The sequence below is a fragment of the Sinocyclocheilus grahami genome, unplaced genomic scaffold, assembly GCF_001515645.1.
Source record: "Sinocyclocheilus grahami isolate Dianchi unplaced genomic scaffold, SAMN03320097.WGS_v1.1 scaffold679.1, whole genome shotgun sequence".
In the NCBI taxonomy this organism is placed as follows: domain Eukaryota; kingdom Metazoa; phylum Chordata; class Actinopteri; order Cypriniformes; family Cyprinidae; genus Sinocyclocheilus; species Sinocyclocheilus grahami.
Window position 1 is genome coordinate 123,416 of NW_015505858.1, and position 26,409 is coordinate 149,824.

Sequence of the window (26,409 nt, forward strand, 5' to 3'; positions counted from 1 at the left end):
GACAAGTATCAGTATGCATTAAAAAATTACTGCACCATCACTTTAGTTTACATTTAAAGTGATCATTTTAAACCAGTGATTGTTGGTAGTTTTTGTTTTTTTGAAAATTTACCATGGTAATACCTTGTTTTTGCAAATTTACCATGGTAATACCTTGATTTTGGAAATTTACCATGGTAATACCTTGTTTATGGACATGTACCATGGTAATACCTTGTTTTTGCAAATTTACCATGGTAATACCTTGATTTTGGAAATTTACCATGGTAATACCTTGTTTATGGACATGTACCATGGTAATACCTTGTTTTTGCAAATTTACCATGGTAATACCTTGATTTTGGAAATTTACCATGGTAATACCTTGTTTATGGACATGTACCATGGTAATACCTTGTTTTTGCAAATTTACCATGGTAATACCTTGATTTTGGAAATTTACCATGGTAATACCTTGTTTATGGACATGTACCATGGTAATACCTTGTTTTTGCAAATTTACCATGGTAATACCTTGATTTTGGAAATTTACCATGGTAATACCTTGTTTATGGACATGTACCATGGTAATACCTTGTTTTTGCAAATTTACCATGGTAATACCTTGATTTTGGAAATTTACCATGGTAATACCTTGTTTATGGACATGTACCATGGTAATACCTTGTTTTTGCAAATTTACCATGGTAATACCTTGTTTATGGACATGTACCATGGTAATACCTTGTTTTTGTTTTTTGGGGGGAAATTTACCATGGTAATACCTTGTTTCTAGAAATGTACCATTGTAATGTATCTCGAAGCTTCATGTCTAGTATAGTACCATGGTGTTTAAAAAATAAAAAATAATTTTTTTGCAGTGCATGTAACATAATTTACATAGTGGGATACATGAAGTCTTTGAGTAACCCCTCTCGTAAAAAGGTACAAAATCTGTGGTAGTGTAATATGTACCTTAATGATACTAATATGGAAAGGTACTGCCCCAGTGACAGCTTTTGTACCTTTTTTTTCCTTTTATGAAAGACTTATAAGACACATAAAAACACATGCCATAATTTTGTCCTTATGTTTCTTTCTCTTTATATGGCTTGGCATTTTTCCTAATAAACTACAGAATCCCTTACCGAGATGCTTGAAACAGACAAATATGTTTTTATTTTTTGGGTGTTTTCTCTTGCTAATTACAGTATGTTCCACTTCAACCACTCAAAGTAAAAATGAAATCATTTTATAAGCATCCTCATTAAACTGTCGGCCCACCCACTAGAAGGTGGAAGATCATTTTCATTTCAGAAAACAGCCTTACCAAATATAAAAAGCACACTTTTATGCTGTTGACCCACATATAGTGTAGTAATTGAGCTTTATTTGTGTGTTGAGACGGGTGTAAGCATAGCACACAGCCTGCTGATTGCAACACTCACAGCTTAGAGCAAATCTAAGTTTAAATGTCGCAGTTTAAGTTGCATTTCTGATGTTTCATATCATGAAAGGTGTTATGTGTCAGTTCAGTCTTTAGGTGGCGCTATTGCATCAAAATTATGTGATGCAGAAGTAGCAAAATTGGCTTTCACATTATTATATCCTGGTAATCTGTTTGTATAATGCATCATAAAGACCTGCTGTTTTAAGTAGTAAGTTCAATTAAAATTTTATGTAGTAAGTACACACACAGTTCACTTTTGATCTGTTTTTATCTTAATAAAATGATTACTTCAGACATTTCTTATTTATGTTCAGCATTCGTTTAAACCTGTTGCCTGCCCATGGATTATGAAGTAGCCCATTAATGTTTGATCTAAAAATATATATAAAAAAAACACATTTTTGCGGCACTATGCATATTTTATTCTTTTCATTGCTTGTTTCATTTTGTTCAGTCAGGTCTGGTGCTATGGGACCAGTTTATTTATCCTGGTTTTTAGGAAGTCCAACCCATGGAATTACAAGCTCCAATATTTGTGTGGAAAGAAAAAGATTGTTTTCATTGAGATATCTATAGCTGTTGTGCTTATGAAACATGATTTTCCACTTAAATATTCAAAATATGAAACTTGCTTTGGTAAACCCAGATTTGTATCGGTTTGTCACACCATTAACTGACGTTGATCAAAAACTATTTCTCCTTTAAACATTAAAAGGCATTCAATAAAACATTATATTTCGAACTCTGAATAAAGATACAATTATTGTTCCCTACTTTTTTGCATGTTTCATATGTTACAACAAATCAGCTGGTATTACTAAATAATAGTAAATATACTATACATAACCACTCAAACATGAAATACTAAGATTTTAAAATAAAGCTCAAGGTGTTTTAAATGCAAATCAAATGTGAATTAAAAAAGTATCAAATTCATTTGCAATGCAGTATTGTAATGAAATTTTCAGAAATTATGAATCAACCCTCATAAAACCAATAACACAACTTAATTATTTATTCTAAACTAAATCTAAAATGTAAATAAATCACATTTTCTAATATTATTAGTGGGAAAAAGGCAAATAAAAGTGGTTTCTTTGTAACTCATGTCTGTCTTTAATCACACTGTTTCTGTCTGTGGTTGTAGAGTTGAGACTGGTGCTGCTCGGCTCAGCGGGTGCTGGGAAAAGCAGTGTGGTCAATGCCATCCTGGGCGGCCCGACATCTGAGTCCGACTGTACAGGCCCTGAGACACCAGCCACTGACTGTCAGAAGAGACGTGTGACGCTGGCAGGACGACAGGTGCGTTCAGGTCTCACTTAAAACTCTGTGAAAGGCCACACTCAGTCTGCACAGATTTTTTAAAAATGTAAAATAAAGCTGCATCAATGCATTCAAATGATTTCCTAGTATGTGACTAGGCATATCAAAAGCATTTAATAAAACGAGTCACAGTTATGTTCTCATTATATTCACATTTTGTATGCATGTCATAAACCTTAACAGTAATTGTGCAAATTTAGCTGACTTTAAGCAAACTTTAACTGCCTTTTGTTCTTATAAAATCAGTAATTCATAAAACTGAGATGCCACCTGGAAGATTTAAATAAATATTAATTAAAATTGTAGTTTTTTGAAGAAATTAATATGTTAGCTCAATTTATATTTGTCTACAAAAATATTTGTCTACAAAACCTTTGATTCAAAAAGACAAACATAATAAAAAAATTAAATACAATAATGAGCGTACACTTGAGCATAATATTTACAATAGTTACATTTGGTAACATTAGATAAAAATGTAATAATTGTTAATTATTACGTTATAAGTATATATAATTTAGTGCTGTCAAACGATTAATCGTGATTAATCGCATCCAAAATAAAAGATTTTGTTTACATAATATATGTGTGTGCTGTGTATATTTATTATGTCTATATAAATACACACACATACATGTATATATTTAAGAAAAATGTTATGTTTATATATTAAATATATTTATCTGTAATATAAATAATATAAATATAATTATATACATGTAAATGTTTTCAAAATATATACTGTATGTGTGTGTTTTTATATATATACATAATAAATATTAACATATATTATGTAAACAAAAACTTTTATTTTGGATGCGATTAATCGCGATTAATCGTTTGACAGCACTAGTTTAAATATACTTTTAAATTATAGTTGTTAATTATTATTATTGTTATAGTTATAAACTACATTAGTTAACATCAACTAACAAAGAAAATTACTTCTAAAAGACGTCTAAAGCAGTTAATGGTAATTTCAACATTTACATTATTAAAAACAAAAGTTCTGTTAATACCATTTTATATACTTTACAATTTTTAAAATTTATTTTTATTAACTAACATTAACAAATGATGAATAAATAATGTAACATGTATGGCCTAATGCTGGTTAATATCAGTTAATGAATTAACATTAACTAATAGGGCCTTTTTGCAAAGTCTTACCAAATATATTATGAATAAAATATTCAATATTTAAAAAATTATATTATACATTCAATAAAAATGATTATAAAATATGTAAGTGGCTTAGTGTTACCTACAGTTAAAGTAATAACTGCATTGTACCTTATACTTAAACACCTCTTTACCATGGTAAAATCACTTTTTTATTTTGACTATTCAAATAGATCCATTAGTGCTGTATTATTTCACAGTGTACAGAAGGGGCCTTTTTCTAATCTTTATCTTCTTCTCTGCACAGGTGTCTGTCGTGGACACACCTGACTGCCTGTGCATCGAGCGTCCCGCTGAGGACGTCCGCCGCCAGTTTTCGCTCTTGGTGGCTTTGTCGGCCCCGGGGCCCCATGCTTTCCTGCTCTGTGTCCCTATCCACCGGCCCAGCAACCTGGAGCTCCAGATTTTGGAGACCATCGAGAAGGTGTTTGGCCCTGAGGCTGTCAGTAAACATGCAATGGTGCTCTTCACTCGCATGGACCGACTGCCTGAGGATGTTTCTCTGGACGACTATCTCAATACAGAGCGGCCCGACTTGCTAGAGCTCGTTCAAAAGTGCAGCGACCGACATCACCCGCTGCGGCCGGGGTCCAGCGTGGAGGAGCTGTTCATAAAGGTGGAGAAGCTGGTGGAAGAAAGCGGGACACACTTCTACACCTGCCCTCTGTTGCAGGAGGCAGAGAGGAGAGTGAAAGAGAAGGAGGAGGAGATCTTGAGAAGCAGAAGAGAAAAAGGAGAGGATGATTGGGAGGGAATAAGGGCCGAAGCAGAGAAAAGTGTGGGCGATTTGGTGGTTGTGGGAATCGCAGAGCTCTGCGTCTCCACACCTGACACCTCGTTCTTACGCTGGTTGTGGGACAGTGTGGTCGGGTGGCTCCCCAATATGGTGAGGGGCAGTGCTTTACTGGGGTCGATCGTGGGGTTGTTCGTCGGGGGGCCCGTAGGAGGGGCCATGGGAGCAACGGTGGGCTCTGTGGCGACGGAGGTGGGTAGACGGAAACAAAAAACCAAGTGAGCACTTGGAAATTTGGTAAGAGTTTATTGTAATTTTCATTATGTCACTAAGAACATCAAACACCAGATCAGTTGTTCTTGAACATTCAAATATGAATATATAGTCAGCTACAGAAGTCATTACAAACGCTAATGAAATGTTTTTCTATTTAATACATGCTTTTTTTCCCCATTACAAATTGTATTATTAATAGTGCTGTCAAACGATTTATCGCGATGAATCACATACAAAATAAAAAATTTTGATTGCATAATATATGTGTGTTCTGTGTATATTTATTATGTATATATAAATACACACACGTATAGTATATATTTTGAAAATATTTACACGTCTATATTTATTTTCATATTAATCACATACAAAATAAAACATTTTGATTGCATAATATGTGTGTTCTGTGTATATTTATTATGTATATATAATTACACACACGTATAGTATATATTTTGAAAATATTTACACGTCTATATTTATTTTCATATAATTTACATTCTAAATAAATATATTTAATATATAAACATAGCATATTTTCTGAAGTATATACATCCAAGTGTGTGTGTGTGTGTGTGTATATATATATATATATATATATATACACAGTACACACATATATTATGTAAACAAAAACTTTTATTTTGGATGCAATTAAGCGTGATTAATTGTTTGACAGCACTAATTATTAACTTAATAATTTGAGTTGAATTTAACAATTAATATCAATTTCAGAGTTGTGGATTTTGGTTTGTTCCCCTTTTGCTTTAATGACAAGCACTTTACACAAGTTTGTGTAAAACTGATAATGTTCATGCTTGCTTGTTTAATTTCTGATCCAAAAATAATTCAGAATACTAAAGTATTTCTTAATGTATCTTTGTAATCTTTAAATTAAAACATTCCATTTATATCTGTTTAAATTAGATTTAGAATTGAGATTTTAACTCTCTCTCTCTCTATATATATATATATACACATGTACTGTATATACTATTTGAATGCTCATTAACTAATGATCTGTTAAGCATAATATATACATTAATGTTTGTTAATGTTATTCATGAAAAATATTCTAAAGTGTTACCAAGCATTCAAGTGCTCAAAGAATCTTCATAGCTTAACAGCAAAAGCAAGTATTACAAATTCAATTTCTAATGGTGAGCAGAAGATAAGGGTTAAGCTGTGTCTTTGAGATCCATTTCTCAGACTTTTTGTGTGCACCATAAGTTTTGCACTAAAGCTTTTTTTTTTGCCTTAAACACTAGATGTTATGTGTTTTGAGTTTAAAGAGCAACTATTCATAAGCAGCGTATATGGAGCAATGGAGTGAAGATCACTGTCTTTACACTGTCACCAAATAGCTTTATTTCACACATGCACAAGTAAAAATCACAGTAAGCCTGAAGCGCTTTCTTTGAAGTGAGCATTGAACTCTAAGCACACTATAAACTCAGGATTTGTTTACAGGCCATAAACATCTCCGGATCTAGGTGCATAACTGTTTTTATTACATCACTGCGCTGCACTAAACAGCTGCTATGGAACAAACGCATGCTACACATTTTCAGACTGATCGCATGAGCATAAATGTAATAACGCTCCTCATGTAAGCGATTCTCATGTGCAATTTTGCCACTTAATTGGTTTGCAGTTCAAATGTTTCTGCAGCTGTTCTGGAATATGAAAATAAAGCTGCATAATGAAAACAATCAGTGATGGTGTGACTAATTTCCGTGTTTTATTTATACACGCATTTGCAATCACTGGTTTTAGCCATTGGTTTGGAGTTAAGAAATAATTTAATAGAAAAAAGCAAGCAAATATGAAATCCCATGCACATATGGCCATATATGTATGCATCCTATAGGCATATGTAAATATATTAAATACCAGCATTTATTTGTAATTAATTAAATTTGAATTTTCATATTAAAAAAACTATAGGCATATGTAAATATATTAAATACCAGTATTTATTTGTAATTAATTAAATTTGAATTGTCATAATATTTAAAAAAAACAATTTTAAAATATATTTTACCTATATTGTAATATATGTACGTATTAAATGTATTATATATATATATATAAAAAAATCAAGTTACATATATGCACATATAAAATATCAGATTTTATCATCGAATCATATATAATATACAGTGACACAAAGTATTTAGGCACTTTTGCACAATTTAAAGTCACATTTTTCTTCACATTTTATTGCTCAGTGACTTTAATCAACTGGTGTTGTAGAGATTTTTAGTGGGTTTAAGTAAGATCTCCAGTTCGCAGATGTGTAGTTCATCTCATTAGTTATGAATATGATCCATTATACTTTAATAACCAGAAAGTGTCCAAATAGTGTATATTGTGTACATTATATATATTATTTTAGCATTTATAACCTCACAAAGTGTGTTAATGATCTAAATGAATGAATGTAAATGAATGTTTTGCTTGAAAAGTGTGCTTGTGATATCTTTTTGTTTGTTATATAATACAAAGATTTTCATACACACAAGTGCTGCTTAAGTGTCCCGAAACTGTTTGAGGCCACCATATCATCTATCCAACACAATTTAAAGTCACATTTTTCTTCACATTTTATTGCTCAGTGACTTTAATCAACTGGTGTTGTAGAGATTTTTAGTGGGTTTAAGTAAGATCTCCAGTTCGCAGATGTGTAGTTCATCTCATTAGTTATGAATATGATCCATTATACTTTAATAACCAGAAAGTGTCCAAATAGTGTATATTGTGTACATTATATATATTATTTTAGCATTTATAACCTCACAAAGTGTGTTAATGATCTAAATGAATGAATGTAAATGAATGTTTTGCTTGAAAAGTGTGCTTGTGATATCTTTTTGTTTGTTATATAATACAAAGATTTTCATACACACAAGTGCTGCTTAAGTGTCCCGAAACTGTTTGAGGCCACCATATCATCTATCCAAGTACTGTACATGTATTGCCTGCCACATATCGCATTTCTGTATGGGATTTATCAGTTTAAACAGAAAGGATGTGTCTGAAAAAATCAGCCCATCGGCTTAGTCTTTTAACAGTTTCAGGAGCCACAAGCAGACAAGAATATTGTGAAAATGCTTTTATGCCACTGCAGAAAGACGTCAGACAGACAGATGCAAAGATGTCTCTCTCTCTCACCCTCTTTTGCAAGAGCAGGTTTATGGTTTTGACATTGACATAAGTGATAGTCTGCTAAACCCATCCATCAAAAAAACCCATCCTTGTACTTCTGCCTTCAGTATGGCAAGGCGTTTTCTTATGTGGGTGGTCCGCCCAGGGAGAGAGAGAGCGAGAGACACAAGCCTGCTCTCATGTTTCTAAGCACAGAGAGAGAGAGAGAGAGAGAGAGAAGTACAGAGAAAGAGCTTGCTGTGGGACGTACATCTGTCTTCCAGATGTGGCTTTCTGCAGTTGTTTGAAACAGGAAAAAAGAACGTTTAAAAAATAAAGGAAAATTGGTGCTAAACAGATTTTTATTGTCAGGGATTACGGATGTAGTGCTCTATAGATTACAGTATTGCAGGCTGTGTGTGACTCAGCCAGTACTGTATATTTTAACCTCAGATCCATCTTATAGAGAAACGATTCAGGAATGATGTAGTGCAGTCCCCTGCGGACTTGGACTTGTGGATAACGTGTTTAAAAAGGAACACCTGTCCAAATATTATTCTGTCCTATTGGACATGCGTCTGGAAGAGGACAGCGAGAGAGAGGGATGAGAAAATGAGGGAGAAATGTGTAAAAGAAAGCAATGGAAAGAATGAAAAGGAGGGGACTGTGGATTAATATGAGAAAAAAAACACTAAAAATATGGAGGGAAAATAATATAAACACCCGAGTTTGCTCCCTCACATAAAAAAACACTGAACATTCTTTTCATGGTGATATAGTTGGCTCTCAAAGGACCCGATGCCCTTGAGAACCGACACCGTAATGATTTGTGCCGGTATGCGTAACATGGGCCAAAGTCTGGTGGAGTCACAAGTGGCCCATCTTTAATACGGTAAGGATGAGTTATGTCACCGCGGCCCTCAGCGGAGATGTTGTTGTAAGGGCCTTGTGGTACACTCGGTGAGGAGCAGAAGCAAACTGCAGACGCCTCGACATTGCTCTCTTATGATCGCGGCCTGTGGCCTGAGAAAGAGCAAAGCCCAAGCGAAAAAACCCAGTGACACACACTTTTCCTGCGCGCACTGCATTGCTTTTGCCGTTAGCTCGCGCATGCGTTTTTCAAAATCAAAAAGCTGCAAACGCTTCGCTAACATGCAAAGGGCTGTGGGATAGATTACAAATGTAGGTTTTCTTACTTTTTAAAAAATATTTAAAGTAATATAATAAGATAACATTTTTACCCAGAAAATACCGTTTTGCCACTTTAAAACTAAGCCGTTTGTCACTATGGTCCCGACGACGAAAGTATATATTAAAAAAAAATATATATATATAAAGTAGCGTTTTCCGTTGGTTGAAATTTGTAATTGAAATTGCTTTTTTTTTAATGGAAATAGCTGAATATTTGTGGTGTATATCGGTTTTTGTTGACAAAATGCCTAAATTGACATAATTCACAAATGTTTTTTCAAGTCTCACACAATTCGCCCTTCGCCTGGAGTTTGATTGACAGGCGATCTGACCAATCATAACACCGAATCTGCCATTTTTTCTGACAAACTAGACAGGAGAGCAGATTAATGTCGGTGGACTTGAACTTGAAAAATGGTAGGTGATGTCTTTTTGCGGTTGAGATACCTTCTGATGTTCATTCATGTTCATTTCGTGCTATAATTAGTATAGAGGAAGATATGATCGGTTCACGTGCTGCTTGAACTGAGTCATGACACATTAAAGAGCCACAAACGGTATTAACGGCGGGTTGTCTGTGTCCTCTTTGCTTCGTGATGAATTTTTCACTGCGTGAGAACATGATATGTGGCCTGAGAGCTTAGTGTCGGATGTAGCAACAGTAACTAAAGGGGGTGAGTCTTTGTGAAGGGTCAATTAGCACCATATGAATCACATAGACGCTTGTTAAGATGCCATCATGTGCCATCCAAAATTATATATTTTTAAATAAAATGCTCTTTTGTCAAAGTAAAACAGTAATATGCAACTTTATTTACTGTATTACCATGAAAATACATCTTAACCCTGATAACCCTGACGTCTATTTGACGTCCACATTTACATCTGGAAGACGTATTTTTTAGAGTGTCCAAGGGACATTTCCTATTAGATGTCTTTAAGATTTTTATGATTTAGAATGTATGTAAAACTGACATCAGACGTCTGTCAGATGTATGTACACAGCAGATGCTTTTCAGATCAAGTGATCTATAACAGACATCTTGCAGACGTACGTGTGCTATCTGGGAACATATATGATCTTAACATAGAAGTAACAATGATAGTTACAAAAAATCGAATTAATCTAATACATTGAAAACAAGTATGTAAAGCAAAAATCGAATAAATCGAATTAAAGTACCATAAAGCTTTTATAATGATGCTAGTGGGTGTTATTATAAAATGTAGGCTACAACCTGTATTAATACGGTAAGGATGAGTTATGTCACCGCGGCCCTCAGCGGAGATGTTGTTGTAAGGGCCTTGTGGTACACTCGGTGAGGAGCAGAAGCAAACTGCAGACGCCTCGACATTGCTCTCTTATGATCGCGGCCTGTGGCCTGAGAAAGAGCAAAGCCCAAGCGAAAAAACCCAGTGACACACACTTTTCCTGCGCGCACTGCATTGCTTTTGCCGTTAGCTCGCGCATGCGTTTTTCAAAATCAAAAAGCTGCAAACGCTTCGCTAACATGCAAAGGGCTGTGGGATAGATTACAAATGTAGGTTTTCTTACTTTTTAAAAAATATTTAAAGTAATATAATAAGATAACATTTTTACCCAGAAAATACCGTTTTGCCACTTTAAAACTAAGCCGTTTGTCACTATGGTCCCGACGACGAAAGTATATATTAAAAAAAAATATATATATATAAAGTAGCGTTTTCCGTTGGTTGAAATTTGTAATTGAAATTGCTTTTTTTTTAATGGAAATAGCTGAATATTTGTGGTGTATATCGGTTTTTGTTGACAAAATGCCTAAATTGACATAATTCACAAATGTTTTTTCAAGTCTCACACAATTCGCCCTTCGCCTGGAGTTTGATTGACAGGCGATCTGACCAATCATAACACCGAATCTGCCATTTTTTCTGACAAACTAGACAGGAGAGCAGATTAATGTCGGTGGACTTGAACTTGAAAAATGGTAGGTGATGTCTTTTTGCGGTTGAGATACCTTCTGATGTTCATTCATGTTCATTTCGTGCTATAATTAGTATAGAGGAAGATATGATCGGTTCACGTGCTGCTTGAACTGAGTCATGACACATTAAAGAGCCACAAACGGTATTAACGGCGGGTTGTCTGTGTCCTCTTTGCTTCGTGATGAATTTTTCACTGCGTGAGAACATGATATGTGGCCTGAGAGCTTAGTGTCGGATGTAGCAACAGTAACTAAAGGGGGTGAGTCTTTGTGAAGGGTCAATTAGCACCATATGAATCACATAGACGCTTGTTAAGATGCCATCATGTGCCATCCAAAATTATATATTTTTAAATAAAATGCTCTTTTGTCAAAGTAAAACAGTAATATGCAACTTTATTTACTGTATTACCATGAAAATACATCTTAACCCTGATAACCCTGACGTCTATTTGACGTCCACATTTACATCTGGAAGACGTATTTTTTAGAGTGTCCAAGGGACATTTCCTATTAGATGTCTTTAAGATTTTTATGATTTAGAATGTATGTAAAACTGACATCAGACGTCTGTCAGATGTATGTACACAGCAGATGCTTTTCAGATCAAGTGATCTATAACAGACATCTTGCAGACGTACGTGTGCTATCTGGGAACATATATGATCTTAACATAGAAGTAACAATGATAGTTACAAAAAATCGAATTAATCTAATACATTGAAAACAAGTATGTAAAGCAAAAATCGAATAAATCGAATTAAAGTACCATAAAGCTTTTATAATGATGCTAGTGGGTGTTATTATAAAATGTAGGCTACAACCTGTATTCTGTTCATAATTGAAGAAGAGACATAGACTTGTCACAGTTTATAAAATTCTTAATATTATTATTAAATCTCTACAACACCAGTTGATTAAAGTCACTGAGCAATAAAATGTGAAGAAAAATGTGACTTTAAATTGTGCAAAAGTGCCTAACTACTTTGTGTCACTGTATATTATATATGATTTGATGATAAAATCTGATATTTTATATGTGCATATATGTAACTTGATTTTTTTATATATATATATATATTAATAGGCTAGTAGGCCTATACTAGGGTATGGAGAAGCTTGCATGTGTAAAGGATTACAATTTGTGATCTGTTACACCCAGTAGAAAAACAGGTTTTAGATTAGAAAATTGTATCAAAATTGTTAAAAGACTTCATATATATATATAAAAAAAAAAGCTCTAAAAGCATGATCCATGTAACTTACTGTAAATCAAAGAGATGCTGGAGATGACCTACACGCTGCTATAAGCCACAGCACACGACTGCTGATTGACCGTAAACAGCGTGACTCTTCTGAAACACATGATGTCCAGTGCCCAGCCCTGGAGAGAGGGAGCACTCCACCCGAATGGAGTTCACTCATCTTTTTCCTATTAGTGCTATTTTCATGTTCCTCCCTGTAGCGTGTGTGTGTGTGTGTGTGTGTGGTTGTGATTGTTTAGAATGAGTGTGTAACCGTGTGTGTGGCTTTCAGGCAACCTATAAAGCATTGATAATAGCCCTGCGGCCAAATTACAAAATAAAAATGGACCAACAAAAGTTTGCTTTCATAATAACATGTCGAGGGCTTATTTTTTTTATATGCACACAATCAAACTGTTAATGGTTATGAGGCACTGGCAACGTTTCGGTGCATAAAATGGTGGTGTTTATTTATTACATTTGTGAACACAACTGAAGCCTAGCTATGAGGTATGTGTTCTCAAAAGCACTTTACTTTTAAAGGTTTTCTTTGCAGTGTCTACATTCAGCTGGACTCTAATTTGAAGTCTTTTTGAAATGTTTTTGTTTCCACTATACAAGTACTACAATAATCAGAAAGAAAATCAATCTGTTTATAAGAGCTGTGCTGATACAATCATATGTAGATATTTTCATATTATTGCAGAATATTGCAGATACTACCATTCAAATGTCTGGGATAAATAAGATCTTTTAATGTTTTTGAAAGAAGTCTCATGCTTACCATGCTGCATTCATTTGATCCAAAAATGCAGTAAAACAGTAATATTGTGAAATATGATTGCAATTTAAAATAACTGTTTTGATTTAGAATATATTTAAATGTAATGTATTCCTCTGATGCAAAGCTGAATTTTTTAGAATCATTTCTCTAGTCTTCAGAAATGATTCAAATATGCTGATTTGCTGCTTAAGAAACATATTATTGTTTATATGGTGAAACAGTTGTGCTGCTTAACATTTTAGTGGAAACTGTGATTCATTTTTTTCAGGATTCTTTGATGAATAGAAAGTTCAAAATAACTTATTTGACATCTCTTTTGTAATGTTATCAATGTCTTGCTAATTAAAAGTATTAATTTCTTTAAAAAAAACATGACTATACTTATCAGATATATGGAACAAGAACAATAATAGTTTTGGTAGAATATTTTAATGTTTCTGCTTATTTGTTTGTTTAATTATTCTGATTATTTCCTTCTAACTACAAGTTATATGAACAACATTTATGCGACTTTTCATCAAAGCATGTACAAGGTATTCAAGGGACACATTTTGCAAATTTACTGAATCACTTAAGTGAATCAAGAGTCACTGAATGAGTCATCCAAATGATTTATTTAGAATATATTTAAATGTAATGTATTCCTGTGATGCAAAGCTGAATTTTTTAGAATCATTTCTCCAGTCTTCAGAAATGATTCAAATATGCTGATTTGCTGCTTAAGAAACATATTATTGTTTATTGTTGGTCCTATTGTTATTAATGGTGAAACAGTTGTGCTGCTTAATATTTTAGTGGAAACTGTGATTCATTTTTTTCAGGATTCTTTGATGAATAGAAAGTTCAAAATAACTTATTTGACATCTCTTTTGTAATGTTATCAATGTCTTGCTAATTAAAAGTATTAATTTCTTTAAAAAAAACATGACTATACTTATCAGATATATGGAACAAGAACAATAATAGATTTGGTAGAATATTTTAATGTTTCTGCTTATTTGTTTGTTTAATTATTCTGATTATTTCCTTCTACATTTATGCGACTTTTCATCAAAGCATGTACAAGGTATTCAAGGGACACATTTTGCAAATTTACTGAATCACTTAAGTGAATCAAGAGTCACTGAATGAGTCATCCAAATGATTTAGTCAGTCAGTGACGCATTATTCAGTAACTTGGATCAAGACTTTTGAGCTTTTCAGTATGATTCATTAAAAAATGTGAACAAATGAGTGTGACTTCATTCAGAAGCACTGTTAGAATGAGCTGTTCAGTCTTAATGCAGATCATCAAGAACCGCTAACGGCTCCTAATGCCGTGGAAATCACTGCTTTACCGCACATACCTCATCTGAACGCAGCCTTGAGTGATCTTAAAGTGACTCAAGTGTGAGTACTAATGATCCTTCCCTCAAATCACAGTGGGACGGGGGCCTTGCTGTGCTCCGCGCAGGCCTTTAATTGATTAATTGTGCGGGCCTCACTAACTGACATGTTGCTGCTGGTGAGCGGGTACGGCCCACGTTTGAAGTGCAGGCCTGCGGGATGTGTTTGAACATACCATAGAGTGATCGCTGCTCTTTGTAATGGACACCGCTCTGCGGTCTGATCGTGGCTCAGGGTCAAGCCAAAGCAAGCATACTGTTCCTCCCATTACCAGACACAGCGAGAGCTCTGGATACTGCTTCAAGGATGAATTAATATAATGCAGATCTGACCAGAATTGCTCCTGTCCAATACAGCGGATCAAGGTCTTAATCCTAGCCTGACCGCACACTTGCGTAATGGAAGAGTCAGGATACCGTCATGCAATGTCAGTCTGACAACTAAAGAGACTGAAATGCTAATGGAGCAATTACATAATTCAGGGCTGTCTTTGTTTTCTGATAGATATGTTTGATCAAGAGGCTAATGTTAGTTCTACAACACTTACCAAAAAGACAAAAGCTAAAAAAAAAAAGGCGGTTTGAAGTGACAAGAAACATAAAGCCTGCGGAACACATTTTCTTTGATGCTCTAGCTAATAGATACTTTAGAACTTGTGTTCAGAAGTACTATCAAGTTGTGTTATTTTAAATGCAAAACATGCACACGCGAGACCTTGGGCTGAAGAGGACTGTAAAACAGGGATCATCTGGTGTCAAGGCAGGGAGAAACGCTACAGTTAGGTTTGAATCCAGTTTTAGTCTCATTTAAAGGAACAGTTCACCTAAAAATGGGTTTTGTGAGCTTTACAGAATGCAAAATAGCTGCTTACATACTCTTCAACCATTTCTCTTTGTGTTCCACAGAAAGAAATGACAGCATGCGGGTTTGGAACGTCATGAGGGTGAGTAAATAATGACTGGGTTTTCATTTTTGCGTGAACTAATCATATAAGAACCCCAACCCCAAGTTTCTCATCACCCAATAAATGGAAGACAGAAAAATGATGAGAGGAAGGCAGAAAGAGAGAAAATTACGTCCTTCATTTGAAATCTCAAATGAAAGGCAGTGTGTTGGGCTTAAGGGCCAGACCTCTGATTTTCACTGTGGTCCTTTTGAAAGCATGCATTAAGCAGAAGACTGGGAGTGAAGGAAAAATAGAAAATAGAAAACAGAAATCGCTGCAATTTGTCTATGGGGGAGGAAATAATTCCCTGGGAAATTTCATCAGTAATGTTCCTTATTTATGAAAGAAAGCTTTAACCCAGCTAAAAAGAATGACTTCTTGAAGTCGGAAAGAAATGAAAATTCATGATCTTATTGTGAAAGATTTACAATTTATTTTCACAACTTCTGTTCCTTTCCTACAGTCGTCTGCAAACTCACATTCAGATCTGCCTCGCTCCAATCAACAACAGATTAATTAAACCAAGTCCCATCCTACATTTTTCCTTTTTTTTTGTTAATTATTCTGTTTGTCTCTAAAATTAGTGAAACAGCATATTACTGTTTTGAACAGACTATGAATGGGTTGTGAAAACAATTTCTTATTGACTTTAATCCTATTTCATGTTGTCTCTAAAAATGTATTTACTTGATTTAAAAAATGTGTTTATTTCTTAAAAAATGCATTATTTTATTAATATGTCTGTCCCCCCCCCCTTTTCCCCCCCTCAGATTTACATCCAGAGGTGGCCTTTCCGCCTCATGTATCTGGACTTCACATTCTTGAGTCTTGAGGTTTTTATTTCATCTGTTATCACAATGCCCTGTGATTTTGCTGAAACGGGGCAACACTAGCATGTTTGTGTGTGCGTGTCATGAAAGGCGGGAAAAGCAGACGTGCTGCGGCCTCTTTGATGCACTTTGAGTCAGGCACTCGGAATAGACATGAGACAAAAAAACTAGGAGAGTTTGCATCTGTGCAGCAACCACTAATGAACCGAGCACGACGCTCCTTCACTCTCCAGTGACTCAAAGTCACTAATGTGTGCAAACTATCGAGCTGTCTGTCATGGCCAATGAAACTGGAAAAGATAGCTTCAAAAGAGCATGAAAAAAAAAACCCTGTCCTGAACTTCCTGAGTGATGCAGCCCTTCTCAGAGGGAAACAAAACACTCCGCCACATCTGAATCTCTGTTACAATTCTTCGCTTTCCAGAAAGAGGTGAAAAAAGCTGAAAAGGAGGGGATGTTGCATTGTGACCAATATGCTCTCCATATGTCTGACTGCAGCCGCTGTCTTTCAACCCGGCTCATGTTTTTATTTTTAATGGAATTTGGATTTTCTTCCACACATCTATTTATCTAGCTTTTATTCTCCAGGGATTTATATGTGTGTACTCAATGAGCGTACATTCGCTGCCGGGCCATCCGTTCACAACTCAGGTTATTGATAGGTTGCTGTTTGAGACGAGACTGAATAATGACTTGAAGCACAACTTGAAGCCTTCTTGGCAGATGTCTAACACCAGCCACATCATCGCCACCGTATAGACTATCATCCGTGCAGTGGTTAAAATTGCTATCATACGCTTCTATTCAGCATCGAGATGGCAGACAAAACCAAAGCTGGCACATCATTTCATACCAGCTGGACTGGTACAGTGATATATGCTTGGCATCTGGCAATCTGCTTTATGACTTAAGCATCCATGTTTGAGTGAGAATTTTAGCATGATGATGTCCATCTGCCACTATAAAGGCCCGTTCGTTAGATCATAATAGTGACTGTGTGCTCCAGATTTTTCGAACTGATTGGAGAAACTTTATGAGCGTGCGTGTGTGTGCGAAAACCAGGGTGGTCTGGCTCTGAGTAGCTTGTGCGACCGTCACGACGGAACGGTTCTCGACGCACTCCGACCGCCGTGAGATACTACATAACAAAGACACCATTGATGCTGACCTTTTGCTCTTTGGTGAAAACCCCCTGACCTCTGACTTAAGCAAACATTCAGAGATACACACCATCCTGCACTTTCAAACACACGTGCAGACTCTCCCGTGTTGCAGTTCTGTGGAATGCATCTCAGGTGCAGGGCCTGTCCTGGTTCCAATTAGGCGAGTATAAATTAGCGTGACTTTCCCCTCTTCTATCCAAACATTCTCTTTCTCCCAACCCGTGCTATCTAAAACCCCCTTCTCTCCTTCCACACCTCTCTTTCATGCCCCCTCCTCTTTCACTCATTCCCTGACCACCCTCCCATTCCTCACCACATAAATTTCCTCACTTTACAGCTAACGTCTACACTCCCTACCGACACGCACTGTGTATGAAGTTTAGCAGGCGATATCTCGATTGCTCTTTTATTGGGATCTATGAATATACAAATAATAAATAGTACAAAAGAAACATAAATTATATTAAATAAATAGTAATTTGTTCCTCTACCTTGTTTCCATCCTTATTACCAATGTAATGCTACATTTCTGAACACTTTTCCTGCTGCTTGAAACGTATCAGTAAATGAGTCCATTTGCCAAATCTCAAGTCATGGTTGAGTTCATACAGTGTATTTTTTGTTTCTCACGAAAGCATTGTTATTTGTAAATTAGGTATTTTCCAGATGTTTTATATTGGGCAGCATCATTGCATAATGAGGTGGAATTAATGTAAGGAGCAGTTTTTAAGCTACTTCCAAAAGGTAAATTTAATTTTAAATGTTGCCTGAGAAGTAACCCCAGCCCTTATTTTAAAACCATTTAAAATGGCCATTAAATGACGTGGAAGGGTTTTTTACAGACCCACCGTTATACCTCAAGAGACCACCAAAGATCTGCTATGGACTGGACCATTATTTTATTTGGAATGATTTTGCAGGCACTTACTCATGGACTCTGGTCCATTTTGTCTCTTTTGCTCCTGGTGAATGTATAGGCCAGTGGTTCCCAAACCTGTCCTTGAGGACCCCCTGCCCTGCACCTTTTGTATGTCTCCCTTATCTAACACACCTGATTCCACTCATCAGCTCGTTAGTAAAGACCGCAAGAACTAAATTGGGTGTCTGCTTAGGGAGACATACAAAATGTGCAGGGCAGGGGGTCCTCCAGGACAGGTTTGGCAACCACTAGGCTATATACAGTATATTATATTTTTATTTATTTTAATTTTTTTTTTTTTTTTACAATTTTTGTTAGTAAAAATTGTAGCAGCTGTGGGATTTTTGTGAAATAAACATTCTCCAGGGTATTTTCTGTTGCCATCACTAAACCTAAAAAGGCCTACATAATTTTACGACGTTATATATTCTTTAGTCCCTTTGTGAACCATTGCACTTTTAAGGAAGTTTCCAAAGGTGAGGTTTTCAAATTTACCAAAAAATATTTTCAGTCGAAGCTGGGACAGAGACGCACTTCATCTTCCGTTTTTACCCTCCTTTATCGCGCGCTCCACACCTGTCACACCCGCATTTACTAGCGTAAACCGCAGCTTTAACAGGGAAAATAGCGAAAATAAGGAAATTTACGGAGCATGTCCTCCCGGAACTTCACAGGTTCACAGGAGTCAAATACTCCGAAGGCCGCACAGGTCTTTATATTTTCTTTCCATAGCCACTGTTTCATCTTAACTGCGCGCGAGACCCCCGCGTGCCCGCAGCGCGAGCCTTTCACGCGCCGCAACTCATCCGGAGGCGCGCAGAGAAAACACGAGCCTGGCCGCTTTATAGCCCTCCGGAGACCGATAAGCTCGCCCTGACCCCCTTAAATAAGAGAGAAGTGTGGTTCAGGTCTGGGTTTACCTCCCCAAGGGGGGTTGAAAGGGAGGAAAGGACTGAAAGAAAGAGACGAGGTGAGCCGTGAAGGGTTTGGGGTTTCTGTGATTTGTGAACGCCAGACACGAGTGAGGAAAGATTAAAACTGCCTCTGAGAAATACATTCAGTAACGCGAACTTTCTCAAAAACAAAAATGTAAAATATGTCCTATATGGCATTGGCAGTGTCTTTTTTCCTATTGTAAACGATAGATAGATTGATTGATTAACAATATATAGATAGATAGAAAAATAGATTAACTATAGATAGATAGACGATAGATAGATAGATATAGATAGATATAGATAGATAGATAGATATAGAAAGATAGAAAGAAAGAAAGAACAATAGATAGATAGATAGACGATAGATAGATAGATATAGATATATAGATAGATAGATATAGAAAGATAGAAAGAAAGAAAGAACAATAGATATATAGATATAGATAGATAGATAGATATAGAAAGATAGAAAGAAAGAAAGAACAATAGATAGATAGATATATAAATAGATAGATATAGAAAGAAAGAAAGAACAATAGATAGATAGATAGATAGATAGATAGATAGATAGATAGATAGATAGATAGATAGATAGATATAGAAAGATAGAAAGAAAGAACAATAGCTAGATAGATAGATAGATAGATATAGAAAGATAGAAAGAAAGAAAGAACAATAGCTAGATAGATAGATAGATAGATAGACAGAGAAAGATAGAAAGAAAGAAAGAACAATAGATAGATATATAGATAGATAGATAGATAGATAGATAGATAGATAGATAGACAGATATATAGATAGACAGACAGATAGATAGACAGACAGATAGATAGATAGATAGATAGATAGATAGATAGATAGATAGATAGACAGACAGATAGATAGATAGAAAATAGATTAACAATAGATAGATAGATAGATAGATAGATAGATATAGAAAGATAGAAAGAAAGAAAGAACAATATATATATGGATAGATAGACAGATAGATAGATAGATATAGATATAGAAAGAAAGAAAGAACAATAGATAGATAGATAGATAGATAGATAGATAGAAAAATAGATTACAGTTTTTCTCAGTCGCTTTGGTGCATTTCTCATATCACTATTTACATTTGCACAACAGTTAGTTCAACCTCCACAACATTTAGTAATTTGTGCACATCATAGTAGCAGTTTCTCATTCCTTCGAACAAATTGCAAATACTTTTGGACATGCATCAATTGCTTTCATACAACTCTGCTGTTTTATAACATTATCATTTGCTTATGTCATGTCAGTCAAAATTAACTATACTTGTGAATGCTGAATAGTCATTCCATATAAAACTAATAGTCCTCATTTCATTGCTTGAGTCATTACATACAAAAATGTTGAACTAGTTGTCCAAATCTGTCAAGCAAATTAAAAAAAAAAAATTTAATCTTTTTTTTCCTGAAAATGTCTCCTAAATTGAATAATTTCTCTCAGGTGAATCTCAACTTTCACTGATGAGAAGGGGTGTGTGAAGCATTAGTTGCAACCACTGATAAACCACTTCTCTACAATCACTGTCAGAGCTGAATCCCATAAACCCCCACTTTACAAGCATATATGAACCAAGCAGGACATAGTGTGTACCATTTCTACAATACTGTAACACAGAAATGGAAGGTCAGTCTCGTGGAAGAGGGGTGAGGGTGCGGGGAGGAAGGGGAAGAAGAGGCCAAGTACATAGGCGGATCACTGATGAAATCAGGGCTACAATTGTGGATCATGTTGTCAATCACGGCCTCACAATGGCTGAGGCTGGTCGAAGGGTGCAGCCAAATGTTGGGAGAACCACTGTAAATTAAATTATTCAAACATTTCGTCGGGAGAACAGGTGTGTATAAATGGACAGTAATTCAGCACTGAGCAATCTGCACTGCACTACTGTCATTGTGTCATACATGAAGCTTGCAGTGGGACAAGAACTTGTCACTGTACATTTTACATTTAGACGTACAGCTTTACTGCATCACACATTTAGTGTATTGTAGTGTTACAGTAAAGATTTGCCATATTTACTGTAATTTTACTCTGCACCACACAGGATTGCAAGACAACCTTGCAGAGGTGGAAGAGGGCCCCTTTTTACTCCGCAACAAGAGGAAGCCATTTGTGCAATGGTGATTGCAAACAATGCCATAAGGTTGAGAGCGATACAAAGTGCTGTTATAGAGGATGACAACATCTTTGGGAACATTGAATCTGTTTCAGTCGCTACAATTGACAGAGTGCTCAGGAGGAATGAAATGCGCATGAAACAATTGTACAATGTGCCATTTGAACGGAACAGCGACAGAGTGAAGGAGCTCCGTCACCAGTATGTACAGGTAAAACATGTATGTGTTCTATGCATATTCTAATATTCAGTGCTGTAAACTGTTTACTTTGTGTAGTGTCATGCACTGCACTTACATGACAGTTCTGTGTATATGTATTCACAGTGCATACTGTACAATATGTTGTCCAAAATGCATTATGTTACACAGGAAAAGTTGTTATAGTTTTTCTCACTCCCTCTTCTGTAATAAAGCATGTACTGGAGCTGGAGGGCAGGGAACCACTGCACACATTCATATACCTTGATGAGGCGGGTTTCAATCTGGCAAAAGGTAGAAGATGTGGAAGGAATCGCATTGGACAGGGCAACCATTGGTGTCCCAGGCCAACGAGGAGAGAATATTACTATGTGTGCAGCCATCTCAGAAAACGGCGTCCTCACCCATATCCCCCGTCTTGGTCGCATGTGAGGACATCACAGCAGAGGGTGGCTTCGCCACTCGAGGAGATACTTTCCTCGCTGCATTGCAAGAGATGATATTCGCTGTGATGTAGATGAAATTATGTGGCTAGACACATGATTACAGTACTATGTATGTTGTATGTTCAGTTCCAATATGTACTGCAATGTTGTGCACAGCTCTACCCAAAGGGAGTTTATGTTTGTTGTAAATAAGGGTGTATTTTTTCTTTTGCACAATGCTGTGAACAAATTAGAATTGCAAAGAGCATATGCAGTAAAAATGTGAAACATACATATTCAGTGTCTTGTACTCAGTTACCTCACTAAATACAGTAATGTGTAACTTTACTGTATTTTTCAAATGGCTGTGCAAATAGTATATAGTGCTGTCTTGAGCATTTTCAGGTAGTGTCACCAAGATCTGACTTTTTTGCATTGGAAAACATTGACAGAGTAAACTGTCATAATGAAAACATGACAAAGCCATTTGACTATCTTGTTCATAAACAATGGTGTCAGGACTTTTCATCTTGATGACACTGACACTTTCATTGACATGAATACTTGCTTTTGAAGAATGACCTATCCATTCTGAGCAAGTGACATGCTTTTGCATGTTATCAACTAGGTTTTGCAGTTTGTACTAATTGTTTTGAGAACTGCATTAACTGTTGTGCAAATGTAAATAGTGATGTGAGAAATGCACCAAAGCGACTGAGAAAAACTGTAACTATAGATAGATAGATTAACTATAGATAGATATAGAAAGAAAGAACAATAGATAGATAGAAAAATAGATTAACTATAGATAGATAGATAAATAGATTAACTATAGATAGATAGATAAATAGATTAACTATAGATAGATAGATAAATAGATTAACTATAGATAGATAGATAAATAGATTAACTATAGATAGATAGATAAATAGATTAACTATAGATAGATAGATAAATAGATTAACTATAGATAGATAGATAGACCAGGGTAATAGGTTATACGCCAAAATGTCATATCTTATTGTTACTTCAATATACTGTGGTAAACTGGTATTAGCTTCCACTAATATAAAAAACAATAAACAAAATTGTAGCTATGGTATTTTTGTGGAAAATGTAGTTTCCATCATTTTTTCCAGGACTAACCCTAAAATACCTAATTTTAAGATATGAACCATTGTAATATTCACAAAGTGAATTTATTTTTTCAGCTGTTCTGGGTGGTTACTGTTGCTAGTATGCGGTTATGAGGTAAACTGGGTGGTTGCTTACTGGCTGAAACCAAAACAATCCACAATTACATATAGTATTTATTTGGCAAGGGTTCCTTTTTATAAAAATAATGATGATTGAAATTGTAGAAATTAGATTGTAAAAACATTATTTTTGTACAAGCCAACAGTATCATACATTTTCACCATCTCATGTGAGTTATTACCGGGTGCCATCATAATAGCAATACTAATAGTTACAGGTGGAACTTTTTTGGAGCAGGTGTGTGTTTTCTAGGACTCTGAATATTTTTAAAGCATAGGCTTCTGTCCAGTTAGGATATCTCTAACAACTCACTGGTAGAAGATACAGCAAAGTGTGTAGTTTGTAATGGAATCCCATATACGTGATACATGAAACACTTAATGCATATTTTACCTTGGCCTGGTCTTCACTCCTCCACTCAACCTCTTCGGTTAACCTCATAGTCAGATAAGGAGGTCAAACTTTCACCTTTGTTACATGGAGGCCTGTCAAGTACGGCCCCCAGCGCTCTCGCTGTCTTTCATGCAGACTCGTGGAATGCTGTTTTCCATCTGTCTCAATCCAGGAGGAACAACTTCGGCTTGATTTGGCGTGTGATAGATGTATCCCACGCAACACCTGTGGCATCCTCCAAGGCTTCCATCCATCAAAAGAGCTTTATTGTGTGCCTAGAGCTGCCCCCGATGTAGAACAAAACTGGTTTATGTGTAAAGAAGATATATAAGGTATCGGCTCTTCCAACTTTCTGCTTTTGCCCACGAGTTTCTGAACTGATATAACTTTCCCATGGAGTTTCCCATAGATAGATAAATAGATTAACTATAGATAGATAGATAGACCAGGGTAATAGGTTATACGCCAAAATGTCATATCTTATTGTTACTTCAATATACTGTGGTAAACTGGTATTAGCTTCCACTAATATAAAAAACAATAAACAAAATTGTAGCTATGGTATTTTTGTGGAAAATGTAGTTTCCATCATTTTTTCCAGGACTAACCCTAAAATACCTAATTTTAAGATATGAACCATTGTAATATTCACAAAGTGAATTTATTTTTTCAGCTGTTCTGGGTGGTTACTGTTGCTAGTATGCGGTTATGAGGTAAACTGGGTGGTTGCTTACTGGCTGAAACCAAAACAATCCACAATTACATATAGTATGTATTTGGCAAGGGTTCCTTTTTATAAAAATAATGATGATTGAAATTGTAGAAATTAGATTGTAAAAACATTATTTTTGTACAAGCCAACAGTATCATACATTTTCACCATCTCATGTGAGTTATTACCGGGTGCCATCATAATAGCAATACTAATAGTTACAGGTGGAACTTTTTTGGAGCAGGTGTGTGTTTTCTAGGACTCTGAATATTTTTAAAGCATAGGCTTCTGTCCAGTTAGGATATCTCTAACAACTCACTGGTAGAAGATACAGCAAAGTGTGTAGTTTGTAATGGAATCCCATATACGTGATACATGAAACACTTAATGCATATTTTACCTTGGCCTGGTCTTCACTCCTCCACTCAACCTCTTCGGTTAACCTCATAGTCAGATAAGGAGGTCAAACTTTCACCTTTGTTACATGGAGGCCTGTCAAGTACGGCCCCCAGCGCTCTCGCTGTCTTTCATGCAGACTCGTGGAATGCTGTTTTCCATCTGTCTCAATCCAGGAGGAACAACTTCGGCTTGATTTGGCGTGTGATAGATGTATCCCACGCAACACCTGTGGCATCCTCCAAGGCTTCCATCCATCAAAAGAGCTTTATTGTGTGCCTAGAGCTGCCCCCGATGTAGAACAAAACTGGTTTATGTGTAAAGAAGATATATAAGGTATCGGCTCTTCCAACTTTCTGCTTTTGCCCACGAGTTTCTGAACTGATATAACTTTCCCATGGAGTTTCCCACCAGAAACAGATGTTTGGAGGGTGTGAGAGCAACAAACAATTGCTATTATTTTGGCAGTGCAGCGACTTAATTAAATGCGGTGAAGGATTAACAGTGATATTTCAGAATGTGTCATGATTACACTTGACGTCAAAGCATCGGTCGAGTTTTGATTAATTTAGACTTATCCTCAACTCTTGGATATGCTCTTCACAGCTGTGAGACCTCCAGTGTAGAGTGTAGGCACAGGGAGTGTCGTATTCTATGATGGTGTTCCCATTGCGAATGGCAACTGTGTTGTGTCATTCAACAAAATGAGTTATTAAGACTCAAACACTTTGCTACTTTTGGCTCGGCAGGCAATGCGTCCGACATCATTAGTTATTGGCACACAACAACTGGTCTAAAGGTCTCACAGTCTACAGCAGACACCCTCCAAGTTTAGTGCTTCTAATTTCAACATGGGCTTTCCCCCCCTCGTTCGCATCCACTCTTCTGTTCCAGATCTCTGACAGGCGCGGGTTTTATTTATTCACATTTTGCTCGGGGTGCAGGTTTTACAGTTCCTTTGGGTAATGCAGAGTTAATGTACAACTTTCTGTTTTTTTCCCTCCCTGCTCTTTAAACCTTCCTTAAGTGTTTAAACACCCAGGGTAATGACGTAGTGTTGTGAAAGTGAAAAACCATGCTGGAGTCGGAGACGCTGAAATGCTTCAGCAGTCCCTGAAGAGTGAAAGTGAATATAGGGGAGAGAGTCGGACAAGGGGGGACAAAATGGAAAAGGAGGTATTTAAAGAGGAGATTGAGTTAAAAACAAGCAGAAAGAACAATAAAGAAATAGTTAGGGCCTTTGGAAACTAAAGCTGGGCATCAATTCTGATTTTAATTTGATTAAAATTTGATTTTATTTACAATGTACAATTTTGCTCATAAAATAAATTCTTTTTCGGCTGCTGTAAATCAGGAATCCTGTAACTTCGTACATAATGAAAAAAAAAATTATATACTGTATATATATATATATATATATATA

At 35.9% G+C, this 26,409-nt stretch overlaps 1 protein-coding gene across 1 annotated transcript; it reads left to right on the forward strand.

Annotated features, from left to right (window-relative positions):
* The first annotated feature begins 646 nt into the window (after window positions 1-646).
* LOC107559220 (GTPase IMAP family member 4-like) lies at window positions 647-5,139 on the forward strand. The gene is made up of 3 exons (XM_016242969.1): window positions 647-656; window positions 2,577-2,731; window positions 4,182-5,139. Exons 1-3 carry the CDS (start codon window positions 647-649, stop codon window positions 4,947-4,949), a joined length of 933 nt encoding a protein of 310 aa, XP_016098455.1. The 3' UTR covers window positions 4,950-5,139.
* Window positions 5,140-26,409: the final 21,270 nt, after the last annotated feature.